Consider the following 19,962-nt stretch of genomic DNA (forward strand, 5'->3'; position numbering starts at 1 on the left):
TCTCCTTTTAAAGCCATTCTAGTAATGTCCTGCAATAGGTACTTATCCAGTTCCCGACCTTGTCCAGGTGGTCTATAGATCACCCCAGTGTGAATTATGTCCTTGTCCACCATTTATGTAGTCACCCAAAGGGCCTCAGTTGTTGCTTCAACATTTTGTATTATAGTAGCATTTATGCTGTTTTTCACATATATAGCTACTCCTCCTCCAATCCTCCCCATTCTGTCTTTTCTAAATAGATTATAGCCTGGTATAGCTATGTTCCAGTCATGATTTTCATTACACCATGACTCTGTAATTGCTACAATATCTAGTTCATCCCTTGTCATTATTGCAATTAGTTCAGAGATTTTATCTCTATGCTCCTGGCATTTGCGGTGTTGCTGGTGTTTCTTTTTTTCCGAGACATGGTTTGTGAGTATATTACAAAATGACAACGGGCAAGATGATTTTTTGGAATTACCTGGTCTCAGATGATGATCAATGTTTTTCAACTGTTTGTTTAACTGTTATATAAAATGTTTCTACACTTTTAAAATTTCTTCACTTTGTAAATTTCTGACCTCAGACAACTGACCCCCAGACAACTGCCCCAATAGCTGAATGCAAAGATAAAGTAGGTCTGATTAATACAGGCTACAGCTGAAGCCACAGGACCAGCTATTCAAAGGAGTTGAATTACCCTGTTTTAAGTAAACACTAGGCAATAAATGACACTTCACTGACCAACATCTTTAACTGGAAAAACTAATTACAAGCATGTACAATATTATACACATACTTTTAAATACACAGCTAATTTTGCATTTGTGCAAAAATAGATTAGGAGTTTGTAGGATGGCAAATAAAATCACATACATTTCCCAAACAGCTGAGGATGCATGAGGATTAATGCGGATTCTGGGACCTGTAGTATTTAGTAAGGAATATCACATACATACATTTCCTAAACAGCTGAGGATGCATGAGAGTTAATGCAGATTCTGTGACCTGTAGTATTCAGTAAGGAATATCACATACAATTCCTAAACAGCTTGCCTGTACCTGACTTTGCACTGCAGCAATGATTAAAAAGTAATGTTCACTTATTTTTCACACCTCTATCAAAATCAGGGACTTAAATTGTATATATTTCACCATTATATATATATATATATATATATATATATAATGTGTGTGTGTGTGTATGTATGTATGTATGTATGTATGTATGTATCTTTCATGCAAATGCCATATTACAAACATTGAGGGTAGACGATTCTAGAGTGCGCTATGGGGCTGTTAGACCTATTGAGATCCCTGGCAGTTCTGGTGAGCAGAGAGGTTAATTCAGCAGTGCATACAAGGGCAATGCTGAACGCAGATTCCCAATTATCTGGAATCTGCGCCTGCACAGGACTCGTTCTATGCCTCTGCATGATACCTGATTGACAGCCACAGGCATTTAACGGGTGGGACAGGCATTCCCGGAAATGGGATGTGTCTGTCCAGGGGCTGCGTCTTACTGAGCTGGCTGGCAGCCCGGCGCCGTCCACCATTGCGCCCTCGGTCGCGGTGAGCGGTTTGCAAATGCAGCAGGGGGTGTCATACCCCTCCTGCTACATTTGCATGTTTGCAAAGATGGAATTGCAAAGCTGCTTGCGTGCAGCTTTGCAATTCCGTTCCAAGCTGAATCACCCCCCGTGTGTCACGAGTAAGTATATTCTATGGAGTTATTCTTAAACATACCTTTGTATTGAGTGTGTGTGTGTGTGTGTGTGTGTATATGAATGTGTGTAAAAATATCTCAATTTTAGAAGTTAAGGTGCGTATCCCCTAAGCGTCTGTTAAACGAGTGCACGGTTACGACATTGTAATCGTGCAGTCGTTTCACAGTATGTGATTTGCCTACACTGAACGTTCAGTGTAGGCACATCAATCCTCCCCGAACATGGGCAACCTGACGACGTATCGCTGGTCATTTTTTACATTAAACTGCCCGATTTGTGCCCGATTTTTAAACAATTGAACAAGAACGATGTCGTTATCGTTCAATTGCCTGGTAAAATCGCGTAGTGGATACGCACCTTTAGACAGAAGTACAGACATCATTTTATCCATACAGTTTTTAAAACTCCTTTGGAACAGAAGAAGCAGTGGAAATGTGAGCTGTATCTACTAGCTCCAGGTGTTTTGGATTGCAAATCGTGTCTGGTATGTCACTAGTTTGGCGTGGTGTCCTCAGATGATGCTGAGTCCAGACTCTTCCCTTTTGAGTCTGCCCCAGCCATTTGGGTGTGGTTACTTCTGATCCCTGTGTAATCTACTATATGCAGGACAATCTGTAGAAACAGAGATAAGATAAACTTGCCTCTGCAACCTAGTTCTATCCTGGTATGCTGAAGAGGACACTGCATTGTCTGCTAAATTGTTTAATAAGATTAAATAGCAAGCTGTGGTTGAAAAATTGTCTTCAATTCTACTTAAAGCTCATGTCCTTTGTCTGTCTGATGTAGACTACTCATTGAAAGAACCCTGGACAATACACAGATGTATCGGGTCCTGTGCAACCCTGCTAGCGCCGGGTATATAGTCTCAGTTGCCCATAGATCTACAAGTGCTGAATATCAAATTAATCAGGACAGTCTACTCATGCTTCCTAGTCACATCACATTGCAGCTAAAACTGGGTACACATTAGCCGATATGTAGACGATATGTCGTCTTTCTGGCGGATCGGGCCGACACATTGCTGACATCAGCCAGTGTGTATGCACTACTAACGTCCAAGCACACTCCTGTTTGGTCGTCGGTCGCATCGCCAGATAGGCCCTACATGCAGCTCAATCTGAAAATCCAGCTGACGACCCCATGCAGCAGTATGTGGCTGGTGCTGACATGTCGGGCACTGGACTGTGTAATGTGTACCGGCCACCCAATATGTCAGCCCGTCAGCGCTGCGGTCGTCCGTCAAGCGTGTACCCAGCTTTAGAAGCATTTTCAGGTGAAAAAGACACATCTCGCACCACATGGCTTATTGAGGCTGGATCTATGAGGACACATCTGTAGAACTACTTCGCTTGCTCTTACAGAGGGAGAAATTGATCAAACCTATCTCACTAATTTTTTTATATTAAAAGAAAAAGAATAATTCTTTTTCATTTTCTGTTAAATTTACAACGCATTACAACTTTGTTACATTGATTGAGATTTACATTTTAACATATTGGCTTCATAGTGCAGACTGATTTGAGTAATTGTGCCAATGATATAAGATTGCTTTGATTCTTGCTGTGACCCAGTACAATTTCTTTTTTACTACTGTACAAAGTTGTAACTCCCAGTTCTAAAACTTGTATCTCAATACCAACATCTGAATAGAATCACTATTGTGTGCATGCTTATACCCGTTTCAGAAATAAAACCCCGGCTTTAACCCAGCTCAGACTCGTTACATTGAGCACGGGTTGTAGCCAGAGTTTTCTGTACTTACCAGTTTCACACATGGGTGGCGCTTTGGGTCTTTCAGTGGGCGCTTGGCGATGATGTAATCTCCAAGTGCTACTGTCCCCTGCAAATTACTTTCTTTTAGGCGTGTCCCGGGTCATCCGGCTCATATCCAGGACACTGAGCACGGGTTGAAGCTGGGGTTTCAGTGCTTACCCCTTTTCATACATGGTGGTTCGACTCGGGTTATTCCCAGGTTGTCGCCTTTCACACCAGACTCTGGTTATTCAGTCAGGCAATGGATGCTTAAGATGATGTCATCTCCAAGAGCCAATGTCCCCACCAACCCGCTCCTTTTAGGCATGATCTGAGTCATCTCGACCAAGGTTATACCGTTCACACTACAGGCGACCCGGGTCTTTTCTGTTCACACATAGCTAAGCTCCAGATCGATGTGCGTGCATCTACAAAAACCTGGGTATTTAGGCTGTGTGAAAGGGGTATTAGTGGACATACTCTTTGCTTATACATTAAAAAATTATTTTTAATATGTCCAGTATAAGTTTTCCACTCCTGTAAACCCAATTGGCAGGTTAGGGGTCATCCTTTTTGCTTGAATGGTTTTGTTTCCTGCAGATTGCTTTATGACTTTCATATTCAATCTTGGGTTACATGGTTGAAAGATATTTAGTTTTGGAAACCTGCACCAGTATCCTAGATCACATATCTTTTTTAACTTGTTCCTGGCTGCCCTATATAGAATAAATGTCTACAATGCCACTTTGAAATCTTGGGTGCGATTCATCATCATCCTTGTTTTCAGTATCATCAACATTTCATGAGATACTTGTTTTTAATGATTTGAAGGGTTACATTCACATGGTTATTAAATCAGTAATATGGTTTAGTGGTATGGTGGCACAGTGGTTAGCATTGCTTTCTCCATTGGTCAGATTGTGTGGCGTTTGTGCTCTCATTGTTTGCGTTGTTTTTTTTTTCCTGGTGCTCTGGTTTTCTCCAGCATTCCAAACATGTACTGGAAAGGCTGATTACTTACAAACATTACCCTAGTGTGTAGTGCCAGAGAATTTGGATTGCACACTCCATGAGGCATTACTAGACAGGAATGATTCTATTTTCTCTGAATAGATCTTCATTATATGGTGGTATCCTACAAATAAAGTATAATACCTTAATAACCTTTTTGCAGGTCTAAGGTCATTTTGCAATTCTAAAGTAAGCTATGGACAAAAGTGTACATAAACACTACATATTATTGTAATTTATAAAATCTAATTCTAACTGTTCCCAATTGTACTATGAAATATGCTGATGCTATATAAATACATTTTGTTATAATAGAGCCTGTAACTGTAAATACTTATTGTTATTCTTTATAATTCAGTGGCTATATACAGTGTGTGTGTGTGTGTGTGTGTGTGTGTGTGTATATATATATATATATATATATATATATATATGTGTGTGTATGTATGTGTAGATATTAGGGATGTGCAGGCTCGGATAGGTTCGAGTTTGCACGTTGAGTTCGGATTTTTCCCTCCAAAAAAACGGAACTCAGAAAGAGGCAAAACGTCATCTTGCATGGACGAACATCATCAAGCCTGACAAAGATTTTAGGCATCACAACTTGACTATCATATTCTTCTTTGTGGCATTCTCATCAGACCGGTTTTGATTAAACTGGCCGCTCATGCCAAGACATAGATTTTCAGTCAATTAGTATGCATTTGTACTCCTGTTTTGTCCTTTTGTTAGTGATGGTATCCCCTTGGTATTCCATGTTGACACCCCCTTAGACACTGTTGCTGCTGTCTTGGCTATTGCACTTCCTTCCAGAAAAGCCAAAACAAATGTCACCAATATCTCCTCTTGAGCCTATGCTAGCCTTATAACTATGGGACAGTAGAATAGTCTAATATTTTATGCATAACCCTGACCATGCTTAGTTAGACCTTTGTAGAAACTATGGTTTCAATGTTTGCTGTACCTGTGTAAAGATACTAGCGTAAGGTTTAGCTGTTTTTACCCTGCCAGATGGCTGGTCTGCCACAGCTCAACCTTATACCTCACACCTGGCCTTGGCCTTCCTGATACCTCTATGTTCATTAAATTAATCACTTAGATGGGTGAAAGAAGCACATTTTTATTGGTTAAAAACACAGAATAATAGCATAAAATCAACAGTACCCAGGGTTTCACCACACTGCAAATTATACACACTCCTATATCTCACCAGTGTCTCTTTGCAGTCACCTAAAATCAGTGCATCTCCACTTCTGACTGGTGCGAGGCAGCTTAGCTCACTTGCGGACATTCCTGCTCTCTCTGCATCTTCTTTGCAGTCGATCTTTCCCACCCTTCATCAAGTCCAACCAGAGTTGTTACCCAGCACTGACCAGAATACATTCAACAACACACACACTAATTACACTGCAGCTGTGCCTTTTTAAAAACCCTGGTCCCACCGTGGTGACGTTCTTCATCTGGGTTGTCCTTGAGTTCTTTCCCAGCCTTTACCTTGTCGTTATTGCCACACGTGACCTGGCTCCAGCGTGGCTGCAACCCAGTGAGATGCATTCTTTGCAGAAGAAAAGGATACAGTAGAAGTGTGAGTGACTCCCTCTGACAACACTTAAGAATACATACAAGGTTACACAACACACACATACATACGTAATAATGGTAAAATACACATGATGATACTCAGTCTGGCTAGAAAACTTTTATTCTCAATGCCTGACATCCCTGGTCTCCCAATACCCTCCTATACTCAAGTGTGTCTTCTACTTTTTTTTTACAGCTACCTATAGTTTTTAGTTGCTATTCTTTGACTTGACCCCCCAATAACAATTTAAGGCATCACTGTTCCTAAATTGCAAGTTGCCTCACGTGGGAGTCACCAGTAACATTCATATATAGATTTATTTAAGATCTCATACAAGAAATTGAGATATGGACATTGTACTTACATGTGTTGTGCAGCTGAATGCAGGCTGTTTAGCTCTCTGCTGTTTTCTGCAAAAGGTAATTAAAAGTTGGCTGTAGTGCTTAATGGATAGGAGCTTTCGAGAGGAAGTCTGTGGTGTGTAGGATGCTGTTCCCCCGCACACTTATAAGTACATTGTTCTGATAAGCTCCTGAAATTTGCATACAGACCTGTAACTGTTACCAGTAGCTATTTTGTAGTGGTCCTGTAGGGCTCTAACACACGGGTGTGGAAAGGTATTTAATGCATGTCAACAAAGCCTAGTAGTGTAAATTCTGTGTGTTGCCATGAGTACAAAAAATACAAATTTCATGTAAGTAAACAAATCTTAACATGTTTTCTGTTCAGGTTCGTTTTGCATTGTGGCAACTTCTATATTGCAGGCATACGGTGTTAAGCATTATTAGCAGCACACTGTGAAACATAATGGAGATCTATGGTTACCTCTAGCAAAGTACTATATAGAATACATAGTGCATTCTGTTGCAACGGTGCTTCGAGACACATCTCGAAGCTCCTCAGAAGTAAGAAGTATTCAATAAGCATCATTTTTCATGGCCATGCGAATGTAGCCTTAAGAGCTGTACTCTCAGGGCTTATTGGGCCTGATTCAGTGATGTACGCTAATGCTATTTCAGCTGCGAATTTGTACACAGTGGCTGTACGCAAACATGCTATTGTCGCAGCCGTCTGGAATTGTATTGAGACGCCCACCGGCAGCTTTGCGCACAAAGCACAGCATCGGTCACAGATCAGTCGATCATCTGATTTCTGAATGGCCACGGGAGCTGAGCTTTTAATGCTTACTGTTTCGCAGCTGCAGGCTGCAACACTCCCCGAAAATGGTCACAATACGCCTGCTTTTGTGTTGCCACCCCTACCCCTGTTTATTTTTCACAAACTGTTCCTGCCTGTCAATCACTGTGAGCGACAAACGAAAATGAAAGTTGATGCTCACGCAGTGCTACACAGATGCATGCACAGACCTCCGATAATCGCTCAACTGCGTAAACATCGTCATTGTGTGAAAACATTTTATTATGATGCAGAACCCCCTCTTACTAAAGTAGTAAACTGTATATTACTGTCTGAAAATCTAAAGTAGTTATTAGGGAGTCTCATTTATTGTACATGCTCTGGGGTACACTTTAGCTACGCAGGGATTTAGCCGCTATGTTACACAATGTATAATGTATTGTAAGGTTTATTCTTTACAGGTTTTGGGTTGATTGTTTTTTTTTCTTTTACCTCCTGTTGTAAGAATGGTTTTCTATAGTTCTATAATAAGGAATAGAGTAAAGGGTCTGAATTTTGTAGTAGGGAATTGACTGAAAGAGATTACATTTGTATTAAATTAGTTAATTCTGTTTTTGAAGTTCATGTACTAAGTTTCTTTTTTTTTTTATTTGTCTTTCCAGAGAGAAGGAGCAAGAAAGGGAAGAACAGTTAATGGAAGACAAGAAAAGGAAGAAAGAGGATAAGAAGAAGAAAGACGCTGCTCAGAAGGCGAGTCCATTTATCCTAAAACTAAAATTTGTATTGTAGAACATAACTCTGCTCATTCCATTTTTGTTATTGGTGTGTAAAGCGGAACATGTTTAATCTAAAACATTTGCCCATCTGCAAAGAAACTTTTTTTTTTTTTTTACACAAGTAGGGTACACCATATTGTTATTTTGGCTGGGGAATTGTAGATTATTACTGCCATATCTAGTATCATTGATGCCACAATGACCACATACTCATTGAGGTTAATCCACCACAGAGACAGGATACAAAATAAGACACACCTGGAGGTTATATATGTCCACACCTCCCACTTTACTGTGTCTTTCCTGTCTTTTTGTCCATAACGTCAATCTAGGCAGGTTGCTTGGGTGAGTGGAGTGGAAGAGGGTTACATGTGCTACCAGGAGAGCCAGACGTTGGCTTAGCAGCCTGAGCACCTCTTACGGGTACTAACCAGGGGGTCAAGGTGGCTGGAACAGCCCTGTGTAGGAGCGATACCTTCCCTAGAAACTTGATCCTCCAATATGTTCCATTGGAAAAAAAAGATTTCTATGTCTTTGCATCTTTTTAAAAACTGGTATGTTTTCGAATATAGTAAGCTAATGTCACGCATGTGCAGAAAATACTGGGAACGCTCTCTATGACTGCTAAAATTATTTCCAAGGCCAGAAGGTGGTAACTTTTAGACCTGTCTCGAAAAAATAGGTGACCTTTCTATCCAGGCCTGGGTCACATTCATGGAATTGTCCTGAAACATAAGAAGTTGGTGGACTGACCACTGGAGTTTACCAGTCTTCTTGTCCTAAGATAAAGTTTGACTTTATGGGCATAATTTAAGCACATGAAGATTAACCCTTGGTCGAGTAGTAGATGTGGGTCTAAGTGATGTGCTCTGTAACTTTCAAACCTTTTAGCTCCATAGATATTTTAAATGGTAGGGAGGTCTACAATGAGAAACTTAATGAGTCCAGGACCGTTGATATTTTTCAGTAAGCCCACCAGTCGTAGGTTATTACGACTGGAAAAATTACCATTCTTCATATGTGATTGCGTTATTTTAATTATTTATTTTGGATAAATGCAAGTTGCAATTGTAATGTGGAAGTATCCTGTGCGTGTGCACTAATTTATTGCTCGTTTTGCGCAACTGTCATCTAAAAGATTTGATCTTCAAGCTCTCTGAGAGCATACGTGAACTTTGTAGCTTGAGTGTGTGTCTATCAATGGTCCTATGGTCACCTTAATAGCGTGGACTTCTTCTAAGAGAGATGTTAAACTCCAGACACTGATCCTAGCATGCCAGCAGTAGAGGTCAGGATGGCAGGCTACTTAGAATGTGTCAGTTCCTGAGGAACTAAGCCAGAAAGAGTGTTGTTTTTTTCTGTGAAAGAGACAGTTGTCATCTGTGATCAGTTTTTTAGATCTTTGAGCTTTTGCTGAAGTAGGGGGCAAGACAAACGTATCCACAGTGGGCCAAAGGCCTCTCTAAAATATAGCATTTGGGAGTTGGAAAGGTGAGATCACACGAAGTCCACCCATGTCTGAAAATTCAACAGATAGTCCAAGAGGTCAGAATATACACAGACGTATCCTGCAAAGTAATGTATGTAGAAATAGTATAGTTGCTCCCTTTGGTACTTTGCTTGGACAGCCTGTGGTGTTGAGGCCTTGTTTAGGAGACCAAATGTACGATTATATTCTCAAATTGAAGAGAAATTGGGAAATAAGCTGTGGTTTTTGCAGTCATAAAGATGGTCATAGTTCTGAGTGAAATATATATATATATGTGAAAGAGTTGTGAAAGTATAGTGCATAGAATACTATGATTGGTGCATAGAATACTATCATTCCAATATTAAGGCACATGCATGCGGTGCCACTTGCAAAGTTCTAATAGCACAAAGTCAGTGAAGATACAGAAACCTTGTGCTGAAACATAAGAATGTACATTGCCTGGGTACACTATCAGAAGAGATTTCTGGGTCATCTTACTTCAGTCCACGTAGAGACAATCATCTGTGGCCTAGATCAACCATTAAGGTGTCAAAATGAGTTTCATCATGATAACAAAAGTATTTTACTACTACTATGGACGTAAAGCAATTTGGCAGGACTATTGGCAGTTCATATAGCAGGAACAATCAAGAACCGCAATATATTACACTCAGACGAGTGGGTACTGAACAAACAGGTATTCGTTGAGATTGTACAAAAGTGGGGTCTTCCTCAGATAGATCTGAAGAAAACAGGAGAGAATTCCAAGTGCACAGACAAAAGTGTAGAAGCTGTGGTTGTCTTTTTAACCTGGGTCATGTGTTCCCAACCATATTGATGATACCGAAAATGTAAATGAAAATCAGACAGGACAAAGTAAAGCTGGTTACACACTGAGTTGATGTCGGTACGGTGTGTCGTTTGCAGCCGAATCGGAATGACATATCGGCCAAATTGCTCAGTGTGTACGGCCAATATGTGCGCTCCTGCAGTCGCATGCGGTATTGTCCGGTCAGCTGTGCTGCACGTCCAACCGGACTATATAGCATGCGGCCCCGTGGCAGGTAATGGACAGAACGAGGATTGTTCCATCATTCTTTACCTCGTTCTAATGTGTACCCGAGGTACGATAGAACGGCCCTTTGAGCCGACTTATCGTATGGGTACACAATGCTATTTTAGCCACGCACAGCGAGCTTTTCTTAAGCATTGCAACTAGCAGTGGAAGATATATGGTTCCTCTCACTTTAACCAGACTTGTCCAACAAGGTCAGATATGCCACTCAGAGTTCAACTATTGGAGAAAATTATTTTGCACAGTACTATAAGCAAGGAAACGGTCATAAACCAAATCATACTACAGGAATTGGGACTTGTTCAGGATGTTGTGTTCTGTAAAGATCATAGGACCAAGCAATCCATCAATAATTTCAATACAGGATTTCCTTTAAGATCATCTTGATAAGGATTAGCAGTAAGCTCATTCAAGGTGCAAATTAAAGTGACAGGAGCTATTCAATTGTTTTAGGGCACCTATCACTTATCCCTGATGTCACACCCAAAATGCAGGGATTAGCAGCGTAATGTGTCTTTTCTCATCTAAAGTGATAGATAAGGCATCCAAAAGCCTTACCTCAGGTGGGTGCAAGCAGAAATCCACAATAATTTAATAGTTCCCGGTCATTTTAGACGGGAGATACTCTACTGTATAATTGACTAAGTGGCAACCAGTAAGTGATCAGATGTTCCAGGCAGCAAAGACTAAATATTTGTGCTGTGGGACTTGAATTTAGTGGTAGATGCTCTTGGAAGATAGATGAAGCAGCCTTATCTGTTGCAAGGTGGATAGAATTCTGAGCATATACAGGTGAGAGAGAGAGGAAATGCTGGATGTTATCAAGGCCCATTGTACTAGAGTTATGGGTGCATATAGGTCAGAGAGAGAATCTTCGTCCACTGCAGACCCTTGCAAAGCTACACTATGGTCTTTACATATATTTGCCAAATATTGGAGCAGATGCGATTGTTTGGAAGGAAAGTTCTTAGGCCAATGGTTCTTAAACTTTTTCGAATCACGGCACCCTAGAGTATCAGCGTTTTTTCCACGGCACCCCTGGGACAGAAGTTTCTTATTGAGAAATTCAGCAAAAATTAAATGAAGTAGATTGTGCTTGTATGTCACCCTTAGGTTCAGTTTAGTGGTGGTTTGACAGGGCTGCACTTTGTTTTGTCCACACATTTTTTGATAGGCAAAACCAGTGCTGGTGGCTGCCAGTCACACTGACTAAATATAATTTTATTTGGTACTGGACCACCAACTCGAGGCACCCCTGTAAGTGTCCTGACACTACACCCAGTTTGGCAACCACTGGCTTAGAGTATTTTTATCAATTATTATTGATGATTAAAAAAATTCTTACATTTTTATAAGTTTATTATCATGCTTCAGTTGAAGTAGAGATGGGACCCACCACTAAATAAAGTTCAGCTTTGGCATCACCCCATTGTGTATGGTGCCGTGGGGCAGAAAGGAGGCAGGTGTGACTCTATATACTTTAGAGTAATGCCCTCTTTCTTATTCTCCCTCTCGAGGAATGGTGGATTAACCATATTCTTTATCAAGTAATTTTTTTTAAATGATTAGTAGAAGCTGTTGGGTTGGGTTGGTATGGCCAACTTCTCACCTGGGCCACTTCTCCACTGCTTGATAAATCATCACATATGACTCTTAACAATGTATAATCTCATGGTAGTTATGGTGGGGTGGTTTTCTGTTTAATTTCCTTGAACATTTGCCACTACCCCTTTGACTGCAAATTATTGGGTAGAAATTATTATAAGTTTCAGAACTTGAATACATTTATTCAGGTACTCACACTCTGCCTTCTGTTAGGTCGTACAGCGGGTCAATCTAGTTTCAGCCAAAACCTCTTAGCCATTTCAGTTTATGTATTTGCCTGAACTTGGAGCATTACCAACATAAAATGCTGGGAGGTTCTGCTGCAATATGTAAATACTTCTTGTCACTTTGTAAATTTTGAGTCCCTGTATGAAAGGGAAGCAGTCCGACAGACGCAATCCCGACCGCCGGCTTCCCAACTGTCTAATCCCAGCAAGGTACAAATGACAGGCATCGAACTCCCGACGCCTGTCATTTTACCTACGCCGGGAGCACAGCATCCCAATCGAAGGTAAGGCGGGCGCGGACAGCTGAGTGGGGGGAGTGTTAGGTTTAGGGCTCCCGGGGGGGGGGTAAAGGGGGGTTAGGCTTATGCCGGGTATGCACTGTCGGGATTTGAACCGCCGGCCGCATACCGATACCGTTTGAAATACTGTTTGATTTGTGTTTTTAGCGATTTTTTTTTTTTTTTATGATTTCTCTTTTGTTAATGTGTGGTCCTTTTTTGGGGGGGGGGGGTTTGGTTTTTGAATATCGTGGTTAAATGTATACTACTTTTGATCCTGTTTTCTGAAGGACATAAGACTTAACTATCCAGTTCATTTTGCAGTCACACGTGTGGCAATAATGTGACTAACTTTGAAAAGACGTGTGTTAGGGCTACTGACAAAACTTATTTAATCCTTTTGAAAGTATTGTTGAGACTCTTGTAACAAGAGACCAGCTGTAGTTCCCTGACCCATCACATAAATTTCAGTAAGGGTCTCCTGTTGAAGGGAAACTCCTCTGTCCATCATTTTTTATCTAGGTCTTCCATGTAGATTAGTGTGTTTGGTGTGTGTCCAACAACAGAAACCTAGACTTGTATGGATACAGTTTGCAGCTGCTCAGCAGAACCATCTCTAATGGCAAGAAAAATACGTCTGCAAGGAGATAATGTCTGAAGGTGGAGATTCCCTTTATGAGTTTGGTGCGTGGAATGTGAATACTTTCCTTGCTTAAGGTCACGCACCTCCCCAACCATGCTCTCTATTTTACCATGAGCAGAGGACCCCTCCATGGTTTTACTCACCAATTCTCTAGTACCATCACCATTATCACTGCAGTCTGCCCTGTTTCACACAGTCCAGTTCTCTAGCAAACTCTGCCACCAATTGGATTTCCAGTTATGTATTGGGGTAAGATCAAAGACCTTCCATGACCTGCGTTAATTGCCAGTGCGACTTATTGTGAATGCAATTATTATTTGCCCTAAAATCCCCCACTTTGCCTTTGAAAAGTAATTTTCTACGTTGGCCCGCTTTTTATGTTTGTGATGTCAGATAGCAGATCCAGTGTATTGATGCTTTATGTGTGTTAGTCAGTAGGACAGTGTTCTCCTCAGCATGGCCAGACCATTACACTGTATAAATACTTCATACGGGTGCTCTGATGTCAATATGCAGGAATAATGTAAAACGAATTGTGTTTAATTCCCTTGTAATTAGTACATTTTGAACCAGTGCCTATTTTGTGAATAGATCATCCAACCCCTTTAGCGGTTAAATGGTTATGTACTTCACTCAGTGTCCTTTGTTTTGTTTTTTTGTGGCAGTGTATTGAATATTTATTTTGTGACTTATGGGTTAATATCTTATATCGCTGCGATATGGAATTTCCCAGAAGTATTTTATACTTTATAGTGTGTGCCCAAAATGCTGGCCTCTTTTGTAATATCACTTCCTCTCTTCCAACCCTCCTCCCCACTGGGATAAGCAATTACAGGCTGCCGTGAAAGCACTATGGCACTAAAACCACAAAATCATTGATACAGAGCCCCACTCTTCAGGCTTATCCTTGGCAACAATTAATAACCAATTCATATCCGCCTTTTTCTTGCCTTGTGATCATATTTTCCAAAATGATTCTGGTCTCCTGACTGTCTTCTGCCTTTTCTCTTTAATCTCTGTCCTGCTTTCAATGTCTTATCAGAAAATAAATTTTTGGCACTATATCATGCTGGTGACTTTGTGTTTCTGATACAGGCAACAGTTTTTCTTAAATTGGGTAGAGCAGCTTAAATCTTGTCCTTTACCTGCACAATTGTGTTAGACTATAGCATATGTATACAAGCTTACGGGTAAGTGACTTCAGTTAATGTGGATGTGAACTTTTAACTATTTGCATTAATATGAAGATCATAAGATGCCTGGAGACACATTTCTTAACATTTTTCCATAATAAAAGTCATATATACATGCGCAATCACACTTCAAACACTAAACCAAGGAAAGCAACAACCTGCTTTAAAATAAAATCACTTGTAATTGTAAATTTTTTTCTCTCTCTGTGTATGTAAATTGTTCTCACGGGAACAATTTAGAATTTTTGGCGATAGTCTTTTTTTAACCAATGTCCTATAAGATTGCCTTGTAGGCTACATTAGCCGTTATTCCTCCTCTCGTCAACACAAAAAAAAATGTAGTTTTGACATGACACCCAAAAGGGCCACGTACAGTTGTCCATGAGAAAAACAGGCTCCACTTACCGTATATACTCGAGTATAAGTCGACCCGAATATAAGCCGAGGTACCTACTTTTACCCCAAAAAACTGGGAAAACTTACTGACTCAAGTATAAGCCTAGTGTGGGAAATGGCAGCAGCTGGTTGTGCCCCCAGTAGTAATTCCCCCTGGTTGTGCCCCCAGTAGTAATCCCTCCTGGTAGTAGTGCCCCCAGTGGTAATCCCCCCTTTCAGTGCCTCCAGTAGTAATCCCCCCCTGGTAGTACCCCCAGTAGTAATCCCCCCTTTTAGTGCCCCCTGTAGTAATCCCCCCCTTTTAGTGCCCCCTGTAGTAATCGCCCCCTGATAATGCCCCTTGGTAGTGCCCCCTGTAGTCATCGCCCCCTGGTAGTGCCCCCTGTAGTCCCCGTCCCCCCCCCCTAGTAGAGAGAGACGTGAAAAGAATAAAAAAAAAATAAACACCTTAAACTCCCGCTCCTGGTCCCGCCGCTGTCCGCTCCTCCGGCCGCTTTGCATGGGAGAGACGTCGTCATGACGACGTGTCTCCCATCACCCACTGCGGGAGCCGGAAGATGGCTCCCGCAGTGGGAGCAGCAGCAACCGCTGAGAGTCTGACAGACTCTCAGCGGCTGCTGATTACACCAAACACACAGCTGCCGGCTCCGGCGGCTGTGTGTTTGGCAGTGTGTAGCGCTGACCGAACTCCGTCCGGTCAGCGCTACACTTGACTCGAGTATAAGCCGAGGGGATACTTTTTCAGCACATTTTTTGTGCTGAAAAGCTCGGCTTATACTCGAGTATATACGGTAAGTCAACTCCAGCCACGTTAAGTGTCTGTCCCTGTTCTTACTGTCATGCCAAAGCAGACTCTTACCGGGAAATGGACTTGTTTGAAATTAAAGAATTCTTTTTCACATAAATTAAATAGGAACGGTAAAAAAGGGAAACGCTAAAATTTTGTATCCATAAACAGCGCTTACATCAATTTTTCTGTAGAAACCGGATAATACGTATTAATATCTACATGGCGAAAATCAGTCCATCTGCGTGATATGTCTTTAACGGTTTAGGCAGCGTAAGCCAAGAAAGTGCTCGGACGTCTGTTTTTTTCATTGATATCACTAAACTTGTAACTGCTCAGCTTCCTTCTGTCATACATTAATGTTTCATACACCTAAACCTTCCTCGACAAATGTGGTATAGAATAGTAAACACTGCATCAAAATCCGTCCAGTGGCCTGAACCGACAGACGGACAGGCGCCAGGCAGGGCGCGAGACATAGAGAAAGGACACTTCTGCGCGCACCTGAAAAGGGGGTCGTGACCAAGGAAAAGGGGCGTGTCTTTATGACGCGTCCCCCTTTCGTCACTCTTGGGGGCGTGCATGGCACTTACGGACTTGCCGGGCAGCCCCCAAGTGCTGCGGTCACTGTGAATGGATCCATTCACCGGTGGTGAATATATATTAATATTTTTATGTTTTTTAAATGGTGCATTTTTGTATTTGAATGCACAGGAAAAGTTGGAGGCCACTCACTTAAATCATCATGTCACAGGAACTAAATTGTGCCTGCTGTGGAGATCTATTGAGCTTGTCACAGTAATATTGTCCACCCAGCATTCTGTGCTTTAAACACTGGAGATTTTAAGGGCGTTCATCTGACTCCACACTATTTTTTCCTTAGGTGTCATGGGCTCAGAGAATGTTTTGTGTCAATTTTGAATTTTTAATTTACGTTTAACACAATTGTTACTCTCCTTTTTTATCTTTGTAGGTCACAGAACAAAAAACCAAAGTGCCCGAAGTGACGAAACCAAGTTCAAGCCAAGCGACGGCCGCCAGCCTACCTGGCAGTTCCCCCTCGCCACCAGTCAATGGTGGCAACAATGCCAAAAGGGTGGCAGTGCCGAACGGACAACCGCCCAGCACCGCCCGCTACATGCCTCGGGAGGTGCCACCGCGATTCCGCTGCCAGCAGGACCACAAAGTGTTACTGAAGCGTGGACAGCCCCCTCCGGCATCCTGTATGCTGCTGGGGGGAGGAGCAGGGACTCCCCCCTCCTCCACGGCACAAGGGACCGGCCAGGGCAACGCACAGCCAGGGACGGGATCTCTGCAGCTGGGGGAGAGCGGACTCACAACGGGTAAGAGAAACTAAGTGGTTAGACTTGGGATTTTAATGCATGTTTGTTGGGTTTTTGGTATTTGTTTTTTTGTTTGCTGCTTGTTTTTTTTTTTTTTTTAAATTCTACTCCTGGACAACTTTTTGCGTGCAATTTCTGTTGAAATAAACAATAATCGTAACCTGTTTATAAGACTGTAAGCAGCTATACACTTTTAAGCCCACAGAAGCATACAGAAAATTGCTGAAGTGAATGTATATTTTATTTGATTGGCATTCTACTGTAGATCTGTAGACTATATATTTGCTTTTGTTATGATGAGTGGAAAAGCTAAAGGGTACAGCCCAGACAATCGGCAAACGATGCGATTGTCATCCAGATTTCCCTTGAACTCCCGGACAAACGATATAGTGCATAAGCACTGTGCAATCTTCCAAACGGCCTAACTATATATCGCGAGTTGTTTGGTCATTTAGTCGGTAACTATATAACGTTAACATATCACCTAGTCATCCGGTAGTACGTACACAATGCACAAGTTGCGCAAAATTAACGAGATTGTCAGATTAAGCTGCATGTAGGGGGTACCTGTAGATACGACGGACGACGCCACGGGAGCGTACATAGTGCGTAAACACTTGACGTTTTCAGCGATATTTCGTTCCGATCTGCAATCCCTGTCACGCACATCAGATGCGGCACTTGGAACCCTTTTAAGTAGCACGCCAATCTCCCTATAAGCTCAGTAGGTGTGTTGGTCTTGCTGCCTGCCACCAGCTCACTGAAAATACTGCTGTCACTACTTCCCCCCTGTTCATAGATGTGTGGTTTGAAATGTAGCCCATATGTTCTGGAATGAAAAATACACGTAATGGCTCTTGTTGGCCCCATTAATAGTATCTATCTATCTGAGTCTCCCATGTCCAAATATTCCGAAATCCAGAATTTTTTTAGCATGACTGAGATAGTGACACCTTTTGCTTTTCGATGGTTCAATGTGCACGTACTTTGTTTTAGGCACAAAATTATTAAAAATATTGTATAAAATTTCCTTGACTCTGCGTGTATATGAAACATAAATGAATTTCATGTATGTACACGTACTTATTGAAAATATTGTATAAAATTAACTGCAGGCTGTGTGTATAAGATGTATATAAAACATACATGCATCCTGTGTTTAGATTTGGGTCCCATTCCCAAGATATCTCATTATGGTATGCACATATTCCAAAATACGGAATATTTCGATATCCAAAATAGCCCTGGTACCAAGCATTTTGGATATGGGAGACTCAATATCTATCTATCTATCTATTGCTGACCCCCTATGTTAGATTGGCTTTACACGGCAATAACTATGAGCATTTCTTGGATAAAAAATTGCACTTCTCTTTCAGGGAGAGTTGTACTGAACATCTTCTGCCTGAGTAATCCTTCCGTATCCTGTTTCTTAAGATTGTTTCTGTATGCACACAGTGTTCTCTCCCTGAACACCTTGCTTACCTTGCAGACAGTGTAATCTCAAAATCTGGATGCTGACTTTGTTTGCTTTTCTATAGTCTCGGTGACCATTGTAATTTTGTGTTTTAGGTTGCTTCAAATACGTAACCAAAATAAATACGTATATGGAGGAGCACTTGACAGACCATATAAATTGCATTTTGTACTTCAGCAAGACTGGGGAAGCATAGTATTCCCTGCACTTACACAGCCATCAAACAAATACAGCATGTCCCTTTTTGTAAGCGTTCAGACACCTCTGAACATTAGAAGTGGCTGTCACTGACTAGTCCACCTAAATGTGTTCTAGGTAAATACAGTTACAGGTTTTCTTGGCAATAGTAAAAAAAAAAAAATAATGCACCCAGATGGCAGGTTATAACCATCCTCCTTCCAATAGGGAGATCTTAAATAGGGCTAGATAAATTGTAATACACATGTTGACCAGCAGCAAATAGTAATAGGCTGACGTGTAATTTGGCTCTTCATATCATGTAATGGGAGGGACCTCTTGATGGGTGTATGAGGAGCATTATATTAAGAAGTGACATGCTGGCCATTGATACATGTATAAGACACAGCGAGTAAACATCACTTACCATGCTGGCATTGCTTGCTCACAACCCCTTTAGGTTAGTATAGAATATCTATTTGATGTATGGTTCCCTGGTAGTTTGAAAGGGTGAGTTCTAGGGGAGGGGGTGGGTGTCTAGGTTTAAATGAGAGAGATGAAACCATAAGGTTTGTTGGAGAGAGAAATGATCACACTGAGTTTAGTTTTAGAATTCGGGAATAGCAGTGTACACTTCTCTGCATGTGGCAGGGTCTCTTCGGAGCACAAAGGTTCCTTTCTGCAGAAAGCTAGCAGTGTACATGGTGTTCTGGAATAGCTTTTCATGCTGGAAGAATCTCTTTCACATATTGAGGCCTCTTGCAGGGCAACTCTGCTGTTCAAGACTTCTGTCTTGACATCTGTATACTCTTCTGCTAGTCCACAAACTTTTTTTTTTTATCTGTTAGAGAGGAAACATTCTAATAGTGTAAATGTTGAAGGGAAAAATATATACATTTTTCCAGCTTTTATTGATATTAATGCAGTTTACTGTGTCTCTGTGTACTAATAAATAATAATTAAGACCTAGAACAAATAAGCAATTAGAGATAATAAAAAAAGAAATCATAGAATCATTTTCTGTAACAAAATTGAATCAATATTTAACTCCTCAAAGTGGCAACTTTTTGCAGCTGTAACCACCGAACACACGTGTCTCATTCTTTCTACAATCACATATTCAGGAAGTTCTTCCCAACATGGTTGCAGAAGTTCCCACAAATGTCTTAACCCAGTACGTACTTGTTCCCTTGTATAGGCCTTTTTATATAACTTTTGTACCATTGCTGTTTATCCCATAGAATCGAATTGCTTGAATTTCAATATTAACTGGAAAAATAGGGATGTTCAAAAATATGGCCGGTAGTTTGTGTGTAGCTACAG

General features: G+C 41.2%; 1 protein-coding gene across 2 annotated transcripts in view; it reads left to right on the forward strand.

Annotated features, from left to right (window-relative positions):
• TNRC6B (trinucleotide repeat containing adaptor 6B) overlaps window positions 1-19,962 on the forward strand; it is a 124,854-nt gene that overhangs the window by 61,402 nt on the left and 43,490 nt on the right. For both annotated transcript variants that reach the window (XM_088456907.1, XM_088456909.1), the window contains exons 4-5: window positions 7,854-7,941; window positions 16,616-16,985. In XM_088456907.1, the coding sequence (XP_088313033.1) occupies window positions 7,854-7,941; window positions 16,616-16,985 (458 nt within the window). The remainder of the gene's footprint in view (window positions 1-7,853; window positions 7,942-16,615; window positions 16,986-19,962) is intronic.

This window comes from Taudactylus pleione, unplaced genomic scaffold, assembly GCF_031769625.1.
Source record: "Taudactylus pleione unplaced genomic scaffold, aTauple2 ptg000726l, whole genome shotgun sequence".
Taxonomy (NCBI): Eukaryota; Metazoa; Chordata; class Amphibia; order Anura; family Myobatrachidae; genus Taudactylus; species Taudactylus pleione.